Here is a 12010-nt window from a genome sequence, read left to right as displayed (position 1 = left end):
TTCATAAAAAGTCATCTTTATTAATTTAATTCTGATAATATCTCATCAATGACCACCAACTCGTCATTTTCACCATTGTCGCTTTTATAATTTGCCTTTTTAAGGTAGTTGGAAGACGGACAGGGCTATATCGACTCAGCTCGTCGTGCTGATCAAGAATATATATACTTTATGGGGTCCGCTATGATTCCTTCTGCCCGTTACATACTTTTTCACAAAACCATTATACCCTGATTTCCCATTTTCAATGGGTTCAGGGCATAAAAACTGATAAGAAATGAAGTTTGCATAACATTTTATAGAGCTTACCTATTCTTCAGTTGTAGTATTAATTCTACACAAAACTCAGTACATTTAAATCATTTATATTTAAAAAGTATCGAAGCCAATTTTGCTATAAGTTCGCTTGCATTTTAGCTAAATGTAATATTTGAAAATAGCCAGATTTGTAGCTAATAGCTGTTTGAAAATTTGTGTAGGAATCGGCCTTAAAAAGTAGCCAGATCTAGCTACAAAATAGCTGATTCTTAGAGTATTCCGAACTCTTCAAACCGTTTACCAAGCTCTGGTCGGTGCTATGTATAAGATTCTGCACCCCGTTGAGCGAAGACACAAACCACAAGCAAAGCTTAACTAAATTCGCTTTTAGCTCCACGTGAGCGCTTAATATGCTATTCAGCGTATTAACAGTATGTAAACAGAACTTGAAGGCAGTGCGCGCATTTTAAATATATAATTTAATTTATTAAATATGTTTATTAACAAATGACCAGATTTGACATTGTATTATTATAAGAGTGACCAACTAAGTGCTGGCTATGACAAATTAAAGCTGAACTGACGACTCGTCTATATAAGCGCCGTGTTTTCAAGGGAATGTAATACAGGCCTCTGCTGTTATCCAGTTCCATGTTGCATACTTTTAAGCGTGCTCTGCCTGCCGTCGGCCAGCCGGTACAGCTAACAGTCGGCTCGGTCCGGTCCGACTGGATGAATGAAACGAAGCGCATGAAACGAAACAAGAAAACGAACAAATTTCTCTCTCATTCTTAAAATTTCACTCGCCGCGAGCTGTTGTCGTTCGCGCCCGGATAACGACGATATTTCAAAGTTGGTTTTTTGTTGTAACTTTTTTTTATTGTTTGTTTTGCTCATGCGAGTAACGTATTTTGTTGCAAATATATAAATTTGAATGCGATTAACAAAGTGGCAGCATTAAATGCAAGAGTATCTGTGTGCCTCTCTCTCACACTATCGCTCTATCGCAGTCTATGTGTGTGTGTGTGTTTAGTTATTGCCTTTTGACAAGTGCAGCGGAATAGGCGCCAATAAGGACGCTGCCGGTAACGGCATTGCAACTCCATTTGTTGTTTGCTGACCAACTTCCTTTGGCCTCAGCTCCCTCTCCCTCACCCTTTCTTCACCTCTCCCACTCACGTTCCTTTACAACGGCAACAACAAATTAATTGCAATGTAAAGTAATTCATTGTTTTTTTTTTTATGTGTTTTTGTTTCTGTTTGCAGATAATCACATATATGTAACATATATAACAAATATATAAATGTATATATACAAATTTTTTTGTGTCGTGACAAATTGAAAATGTGACAAAACCATTACAAAGAAATGTGTGCAAGTGCAAGCGAGCAAGCAATAAGCGCCTAAATATTAGCCTAGGATAAAGTTAAGAATTCAAGCATATGCATATACATATATAGCTATATTTATACTATATGTATGTATATATATATAGATATATATATATATTACTATATATACACATATATACATACATATATGTCTGTTTAAATCGGAGTTAACAGCGAGATACCCCGTTATGTGTTCACAACCCCGCCCGCCCGTTCCACACTAAAGTGCAACAAAAAAAAAAAAAAATAAAATAAAAATAAAAATAAAATAAGAAACAAGAGAAAAAGTTCATTAATAATGCGCTGATATTCGTCAATATATACATACGTGCAACTATTTAATAAGGATCAACAACAACAACAACAAAACAACGGCTACTTCTTGAATCAAAATAAAAAATAAAAAAGAGTCGCAAAAGTTAAAGTTAAAATTAAAAGAGATCATCGAGAGCAACAACAACCACAGCAACAGCTACTGTTAAGTTAAAAGCCAGGCTTAACTGTTAAAGCTCCGCAGGCAGAGCATGGATTACGCCTTCAACATAGCACTAGCAGCAGCCGCAGCTACAGCCGCCGCGCTTCAGCCAACGCTAACAATTGGAGCACATTAAATGAACGCCATTTGGCTACAAAAATGCCGCCGCTGCAAGGACGTCGACAGTTGATGTGAGTAAAAATGTTTGATAAATGCAATGCCCATTTAGCCTAAGACAGCTCCAAAGGTGGTTCAATGCGTCTGTGGGGAGGGACAGAGTGTCAAAGATAGGGTCAGTTAAAGCACATGTTAAGCGCGCACGGCCCTTAGTTCGTTGGCCTGGCCGATATCTGACGCGCTCTCTGTTTATGAATGAAACGCAACGAGGAAGCAATGAACCAGCAGTTAAGAGAGCCGCAAAATGCCACAAGAGCGAGCACAGCAAGAAAGAGAGAGAGAGAGAGCGTAGCAGAGCGCAATGCGGAACGCAATATGCACACACACAAACACGATAGTATGTGTGTGTGTGAGTGAAAGAGCAAACGCCAGGCACACTGGCACGGCACGAGTTCATTGACCTTTGCTATTGAAATTTTTGGGCAACGAAACAAACATACACACACACACATGCACACAGGCATAAGCAAAGACGCTTTTATTTACACATTGATAAACAATCGACTGTTGACTCTCGGAGCTGCTGTGATTGTTATTGTTGTTGCGATTTGCTGCGTTGTGTTGCTGTTTTTTGTATGCTCTTTCGCTTCAGATGTAATTGCAATTATGCACGTGCGTGCGTGTGTATATGTGAGTGCGGTGCAATGTGATGCAATTTGACACAGATTGAGATAGCGATCTAACCCTTTGCTGATATTTAGCGCATTCAGTTGAATGTGCACTTGCAGCTTTGTAGCCTTAGCCAAAGACAAAAATTTTGTAAAATATATACATATATGCATTTGTTTATATGTATATTTAAAAGCTTTTTGATTGATTGCCTTCAAGACAGAGCATTCACCAGTCGTTCAACTTGGGCAACTCACAATTCTTTTTCCTGATTGCTTAGTGTGTGCGTGTGTGTGTGTGTTTGTCAGAGAGAGTAGCGGGTGGGTTAGCGAACGCATCGATAACAAAGTGTTGTGAAACGTTTTGCGCTGTCCAACAAAAACAGTGCGAGAAGGAGAGGGAAAGGGAGAGAGCGTGCGGAAGACAGTATGTGTGTGTGTGATAGAGATAGATGTAGCATGAGCATTAAACAGCGTATTTTGCTAGGCTTTTTTTTTTTCTTTACAATTTTGTTGTTGTATATATTCAAGTTGAGTTGAAGTTAATTGAATTGGACTTGGTAACAGTTCAGTGTAATTGCTGAAAATATAGTGACAAGGGCACACAACAAACACACACACATATACGTACATATGTGTACATATGGAAAATAATCATACCTATTAATTATTGTAAGATCGGTGGGAACTAGGGAAACCAAGGAAAGGCAAATCTATGGCTAGTCGTAAGCCTGATAGCAGCGAAATTGAAGGGATTTTTAGACATGGGAAGAATTATACATTATTATATGTATTTGTATGTGCATACATACATACGATATATACATACACATACATGTATATATTATATTTTGTTGAATATATATTTTTTCTTGATCGCTTCCATAATTTTATGATATGTATATGTATATTATATGCATATATAATATTTTATGTTATATATACTCTATTTTATTTCTATTATAAAAATATAAATATTTTTTGTTTTTATATTTAAAATTATTTCCATCATTTGCACATTGTTGAGCTTCAGAGTAAATTGAAATAAATAAAACATATAAGCATAAGATATGGCAGAGCATTCACTGTAGATTCATATGTACAGCAAATAATAAAGTTATATAAGCTTAGGATTTTTTAAATATTTGATATGTATTTTTTGTTTTAAATAAACTTAATGAATAAAATTGAACAAAATTAGACGTGGCTGCTGAAGAAGGGGAGAAGGACTAGTTTTGATTGGTATAAATTCGTATACTTATATAGATTGCTATGTAGTCAAATACTGTATTGTAAATTCCTTCATAGCTTGGCCTGGGCTTGGAATCGATGAGGTCCTTGCATTACTTCAGAGGAATTGGACTCATAGGTCTCAAAATATGCAGTTTATGTTAATATAGATTATATTACTATATGATTCTGGTTTAATCATTTTTGGCTAATTCTGCTAAAGTTGCATTAAAATATTGCCTGAGCTTACCTCCAAATTGTCAAATAAATATGAAATTTATAGAAGAAACCAAGCTTGAAGGGGAATATATATACTTCATTTCCTAATGGACTATATTTATATACTATATACATATATGTATACATATTTACAATACATTTATATATAAGTTTGTGCATATTTTTGGGATGCTGTCGCTTTGTCTTTGTGTGTGTCTTGCTGCTGCTCCTGTAACAACATTCAGCATTGAAAAGGGGTTCGCCTGGCAACCCATGCTTAATTTTATGTCTGTGTGTATGCGTGTCTGTTACACAGTTATATAGAAGAAGAGGAAGAAGCACCGAAAAAAGCCGCTCAAACCTTCAAAAATGGTTTCAATGTCATGTAACCCCCATTTTACATGTGTAGCGATATGCGGCGCGCCGCATGCGTTCGGCTCTCTCTGTGTGTATGTGTGTGTGTGTGTGTGTGTGTGTGTGTGTGAGCTGGCTGGAGAGGGATAAAGAGAGAGCGAAAACACACACATACATACACAGAACACGCACGCACTGGCAAAGCACCCAATTATGTGTGAGGCAGCAAATGCTCATGCACACACACACACACACAAACTCGCATGCACTCAAAAGCCCGTTCAATATTCGTACAGTAGAAATAATTTCGAACCAAAAACGACAAAAAAAACATAAACTTCCAAATTCCCTGTAACTCGCTCGCTCGCTCTCTCCCCTTCTCTCTCTTCCCCTCTCTCTCTCTTTCTATCTGCCTCGCTGGCTTTGCACTTCCCGCTTGACAGCTAATCTAGTAAACGGGGGATGACCGCGTAGCCATGGGCGGGGGGACAAGGGCAAGGGCAAGGGCAACAGCAACGGCAAGGGCAAGGGCAGCTGTAAGCCGCTGTCTTGCCAACAGGCCAGTCCAGCCCAACGCAGGGCAGCGCAGCGCAGCGCAGCCCAACCCAAACGCATCGGATCCAATCTAAACCCAAGCCCAACCCTTGGACATTACAAGGCGCTTGGCATTCATAATGTAGCGACTGTTACAATACTCTGTGCGCGGGCATGCCAAAAGCGGACATATTAGCACGCTTAGTTTTCTCATAGATGAGCTGAATGTAATGCGAATTCTATTTGACATTGATTGCACTTTGAAGTGGTCGAGTCTTCCATCGGTTGATCATATTGCAGCTGGGCATAGCCGTTTGCATTGTTTTTGCTTCTCTGATTCTCTCTTTGTTTTCTTTTGTTGCATTTCGATTTGCATTTTAATCAATGCCATTGAACTTGACGTTTATTAAAGGCATGTGCAGCTACTCGTTACGCGTTACGCGTTACGCTTTACTCGTTACTCGTTACTGTTTACTGGTTACTCGTTACTCGTTACTCGTTACGCGTTACGCGTTACGTGTTACATGTCTTTAGAAGCACCTGTACATACGTACAGTACTCTTACCTGGTTTGCTTAAATGGCGATACTGTGATTTATATCGTACTATGAACTGTATTATATATGTGTGTAGATATGTGTCTATACGCATGTATATGCATACATACATATACAGTCATATACATATACAGTTACTTGATCCTAATCAGCCTCAAGTCGCTTATCGCCACCGTTGTTGTTGCTGCTGTTGCTATTTGTTAGCTTGATAGCAGTGACAATACTTTTAAGTATACATGCGTGATATAGGGATGTCTAGAAGTATGAACGCACTATCACACACACACACACTACCACATATGCACACGTATATAGGCACACTCATATATGTATGTATATATAAAAAATCGCAATTTGCGCCTCGTATTGAGCTCCATTCCAAGACTTTCTTCCAAGTTCGAATATAGTATACATATGTATGTATATACATACACACATGTGTGTACACATGTACAAAAAGTAGCGCACTTTCTCACATCTGCTTTTAAAATCGTTTTAAATGAAAATTTACAGAACTAAAACTTTTCTTCGTCATAGCTGATTCATTTTTTGTTCCATAACAAAATGTATTTAATTGAATTCGAAGTTGTTGTTGAAGTGATATAACTTTTGAAACTTTCAAATCTATATATATATATTCATAGAATACATTCCAGAGGTCTAATATATTTCTATATAAGCTCTATATCATGATTAAACAGTCGAACAATTGGAATTGACCTTGTCGAAATCGAAATTCACTTAGTAAATACATTTCCAATAAGATTTCTAGACATGCCCTATATGCTATACTATACATACCAAAGTGAATCTGAATTTCCAAAAGAAATTGCAGCTGTTTTCTCTTCAGATTTCTAGAAGCATACCGAAGCACATAGGTATATAAGTACCAAAGTACTTCTCATAAACAAAAATATTCCTTAAATTATTCATTCTCAGATCGAGATCCCAAACGTATCTGTCTATAATAGCGATCGAGTTTAGTTACACTCCTCGATCTTTTTTTTAACAATTTCACGCCAATAACAGCTCACTTTAAGTGCAACTCGACGATCCCCCCGTCCCCCCCTGCAATGGGGAGTCGGATGGCAGCGTGCGGTGCCTGAGTCATGGGCCAACATTGGATACGTTTCGGTATCACTTTACACTAGCTTCATTTTGTCGAGTTGCTCGTTTTGTGAACCTTTTGTTGCAATTTTCGCCGCTTTCTTTCAGGTGGCAGAAGTGAAAAGCAAGCCACAAGCGAGCAGATGAAATACCGTTGCTGGTTGTTCGACTTTCGATATCGAATACGTGTATTCATTTAGAATATGGCGAATAATTGCCTGGAAGAAATGCAAAGGAGTTGGGCGGAAGTGATTAACAGATGAATCAAATCGAAACATCTTTTGATAGGCCAAACATTGTGGAATGTGTTTACAGCTCAGACAAAATGCATTTAAATGCAGCCGAAGCAATCATTCGTAATGTGCAGGGATCTTCGCTGCAGCAACTGCGCGGCGACTGCGCTGCAACAGCGGCTGCAGTTTGTCTGATCCTCATATTTCATGCACTGTCTATGCCTCGCTCTAACCCACTCGATCCAGCTAACTCTCTCTCCCTCTCGCTCGCTCGCAATCTCACTTGTCATTTGTCTATTATTTGATTTCTTGTTTCTCGTTTTTTTTTTTTTTTTTTTTTTTTGCAGCGCTTTCCAACGCTTTGCCCTTGCCCATTACTTTATTTCGTTTCAGCTCAGGCATTTCACCATTTCCATTTCTCCAATTTCTCCATTTTCGCTTACTGCGGCGAATATGCTTGTATGTATGTACATATGTTTGCCTCAGTGTGTGTGTGTGTGTGTGTGTTGAAGGCGAAGTACTTGGCTTCGCTTTATTTGTTTGCTGTAGTTGTTGTTTTTAGTTTTGCGAATACGTTTGTATGTGTGGTTGTAACAATCGCTTACAATATGTATGAGTGTGTGTGTGTGTGTGTGTCTGCTTGCCTATATGTGTGTGTAAATAGCAGAAATAGGTACAATGTTCGTTCAATGACCTTTTACTTTTACACTAGTCCACAGCGCTCAAGTTTTTGTCTTGCTTCAGTCTGCCTGTGTGTGTGCATGCGTATGCCTGCATGTGTGTTAGTGACTGAACGTGTGTGTATGAGTGTGTATGCTTATAATACATATATATTAAAGATATGGTTAAATTAGTCACTCATTGCTGTCGCCAGGCCAGGCCACACAAAATTGCGTAATTTTGCACAGTGACGTCAATCGGACGCGGAAGGCGCATTGCTAAATTTACAAATTACATGTGAAAGAGCAGCAGTTTAATTATAATTATGCCTTTTTACATTTTGCATATTCACGTCAAGCGACAAATAATATATGTACATATTCATAATCAATGCGTATAAATATCGCTTCGTATATCTCATAAGTTAAACTTTGAGTTTCTGCGGTTGTTGCCATTGTACTACTACACACTACTCACGCATACGCATACGCATACGAATACAACACTCGTGCATACACACACAGATATTCCACACGCACTGTTTCTCTTGGGAGAGTGCCGACTATCTGTGTATGTGTGGTGTGAGAGAGGGAGAGAGCTCGCACTACTCTCGAAAGGGCACGTTCGGTGTGAATGACCGCCGCTAACACACATTTGTGCGAGCGCTAAAACAAAAGCAAAAAAAATATATACATATATAAAAAAAAATGAAGAAAAAAGCTTAAAGCAGCGACGCGACGTAGCGACGTCGGCATCAACGAATGAATACGAGGAAGCGTAGCTACCAAACGACTGACAGCAGCAACAACTGAAAAGTAATGCAAGTAAATGCTAAGACGACAGCTCAACTTTGAAATGCCCTATAAAAATGTTGAGTTACATTTATCAGAGACAAATACTTACAACAGTTATTGGATTACAGAAATTATACTTATTACAGCATAATTAAATGATATCTACTGTATGAAGCTAAAAATGTAGTAAATAACAAATGCAAGTAAATCATTTATCAGATATGTGTACATATATTATGATGATATATACACACATATTTATGTATTCCTGTATGTATTTAGAATGTTTAATTAGTTTATCGCAGTGACAATCGTAATGAGTCGATTCCAGTTTGACGTTACAAATCATAGAAATAATTGAAAATACCATACTGAAAAGTCACTGAGAGTTGGCTTCGTCATCAACGCAGCCGCGGCCAAAGTTGTACACCTCACAAATTCGTCACTTACGTTATGGCTTAACGCATGTGGGAAAACAGATGTTCATGCAAATTTGTAAGAATTTGTATACATACACTATTTGTGTACTTATTTATTTTAGTAATTATTTAAATATATACATATGAATTCTAATTAACTATGAAAATTTATCTTTTCTGATATACTTAGTAATAAACATCATGTATATAGTTTTTGGCGGATGGACATCTTTTGCCAGCCTTCGAAATCCTTGAACAGCTTTTGTTAACATTAACTTTAATACATATATTTACATATGTATGTATAAATTATTATATTATATGCATTACGTTACGTCAATTTGTGGCTAAGCGTCTACTATCCCCTTTGTCGCCTGTGTGGCGACGCGTCGGTTGTGCTGCTATTTGCCCTGCAAGAATAAATAAACAAGCAGGCAAACGAACAAGCGCAAAAAAGAAGGAAAAAAAAACTGAAAACCGGCAATGTCATTAAACCCTAAACAAGAGCGAAAGCAACAACACAAGCGCGATAGAACATTGACACGAATACAACAACAAGAAAAACCAGAAGCGTTATGAAATACTCAACGTAAGAGAACAACATTCGAGAGCAATGAACGACCGGCCGGCCACACACTCGCACACACACACATATCTAAAGCAAAATAAACAGAGTTTTGCTCTCATCTGTGGGGGCGCGCACACGATATGTTCGTTTACTCTCTTAAGTTGTGGTCTCCGCTCTCTTTGGTTTTGAAGCCAAAGCGAACGCAGGTGAACGACCGACCTAGCCATTTGTTTTCCTTTTGTGTGGTTTGTGTGCGTTTGAATCTGTATCTGTGTTTGTGTAAGAGAACATCTGCATCTGCGAATGTGTGTGTGTGTAATGTTGCTGCTGCTGTCGTAGTCACTGCCGTCGCTGCTGTTGCTGCTGCTGGGGAGCAAGTGAGTCATTGTTCACGACTGAGACAGCAGCGGCTAAAGCCAGCATTTCAGTCTGAACGATGGCAAAATGAAATTACTTTGATTTCATTTATTGCTGATGCTGATGTGTTTTGTTCGCTCGATGTTTTGTCTTTTGCGCTGTGCTGGCTTCTCTGCATTTTTTTATTGTCCGATGACTACAAGCGGCAAAGCTGATGCCCAAATGCCAATGAGCTTTTCTGCGCTGCACTTCCTTGTCGCCGTTTACACATAAGCGATCACCGCACCCACACTCACACACATGAGCTCATCGTGCTTTCAATTCGTGCGCTCACTCTCTCTGTCTTTCTCGCTCGCGGTATCTGCTCTTGCGCTTCGTGCGAATTCTTTGTAGCTTAATCCATGGCGAGCGAGCGAGCGAGTGCGTGAAAGCAAGCGTGAAGTATAAATACAATGCGGCAGAACATACACATGTACATACACATACATAAGTCGATCGCACTCTCGCACCCACTCACACATCGGCGCGCATAGCATATGTGTATATGTATGCATTTACCGCTGTCTCTTTTACGCCATTGTTGCGCTGTGTGTCTTTGCACGCATGTTGACCTTGACTGTGACTTTCATAAAATTGGTTGTTGTTTTTGCCCTTGCTTTTGCTGTCATTGTTGTTGTTGCTGCTACTCCGGCTGCTGCTGCTGCTGCTTCTGTGGCTGAATTCTCATGTTAGTGTAGTCTTTCTGCCGTCACTTATGAAATTAATTTTTGGTTTTTTGTTTTTAATATAAATACCAATGCATATGTATGCTTACATATAGGTACATGCATACATACATATGTTCCATACATGTGTTTGTTGTTTATTTGTGAACCTTTTGGAATGGAAGTGATTATTAATTGAATATAATGGTCGCCAGGATATGAATTATATTGAAATTGAATAGCTATAAAATACTTAATTTTTTGTATTTAAAAATTTAAGTACATATAACAAATGTTCTATTAACTCTAGTGGCAGCTTAAGTTTTAGATTTAGGGAACTAAATTTGTACATATGTATATATTATATATACATACAATTAGTTTACCATATAATGTACATACATACAGACTATTACTATTTACATTTACAAACATCGTAGGGGGGTTTCTGTGGCTGACACCTTTTGAATATTCCTTCCTTATTTTCAATAAGGAAGCTCAACATTTTATAGATATAGATTTTATATTAGCTCTTAAATACGTAATTGACATTTACATATATTGAGATTGGGATGGTACTCTATGAGTGCCCGTTGTCAAATGTTAAGATTGGTTACAGCCCCAGGGAAAATTCTGAAAATTAATTATGTTATTATTTAGGGAACTTTTAAAGATTGGGCCTTTAGAGATCCCCTTCTCTCTCTCTCTTTCTCTCTCTCTCTCTCGCTCTCTCTCTCTCTCTCTCTCTCTCTCTGACCCTCATTCTCTCTCTCTCTCTATCTACCTAGGCTTATATATTAGTAATAGATAGATGTCTTTCACATTCCATAGACCTAGGTTAACCCGCTCTACAAAGATGCCCATAAACTAGGTGGCGCCATCGGTAATTGAATAAATTTAACGGATAAAAAACAAATGATTGAATAAATTTTCGTGTATGCTTTAACTCTATTCGCCTTTATCTTTTTAGCTAACTGCTTATTTATCCGTATTAATAATTTTTTATTGCTCCAAATGAACTTCAAATTTATTGAGATTAGGACCTCTTGGAGTTTAGTTAAGTCAATAAGATACATATCTTTGGATTTATAGAAGATGGAGGCAAGTTTATTATACAATAATAATCTGGATGGTTAATATCAAGATGGATTTGACATCAAGAATTTCGATTCGAAGCTCTCACATGGTATATAAATTACATATTTGAGCTCTCCTCAATTTAAAATTGCATATATTGCTGAAACTTGGAAAACTTGGATTACACAAGAGAAAGAAAGAGAGAGAGAGAGAGAGAAAGAGAGAGAGAGGGAGAGAGAGAGAGAGAGAAATCGGTGAACAGGAGGTAATATCAATGTAAATATGTAT

At 38.0% G+C, this 12010-nt stretch overlaps 1 protein-coding gene across 1 annotated transcript in view; it reads left to right on the top strand.

Moving 5' to 3' along the window:
* The first annotated feature begins 2051 nt into the window (after window positions 1–2051).
* LOC122757551 overlaps window positions 2052–12010 on the top strand; it is a 75529-nt gene continuing 65570 nt past the window's right edge. The window contains exon 1 of the mRNA XM_044009983.1: window positions 2052–2316. Within this exon, the coding sequence (XP_043865918.1) occupies window positions 2285–2316 (32 nt within the window). The 5' untranslated portion in view covers window positions 2052–2284. The remainder of the gene's footprint in view (window positions 2317–12010) is intronic.

This window comes from Drosophila mojavensis, unplaced genomic scaffold (genome assembly GCF_018153725.1).
Source record: "Drosophila mojavensis isolate 15081-1352.22 unplaced genomic scaffold, ASM1815372v1 contig_136, whole genome shotgun sequence".
NCBI lineage: Eukaryota > Metazoa > Arthropoda > Insecta > Diptera > Drosophilidae > Drosophila > Drosophila mojavensis.
This window is presented reverse-complemented; position numbering and strand designations above follow the sequence as displayed.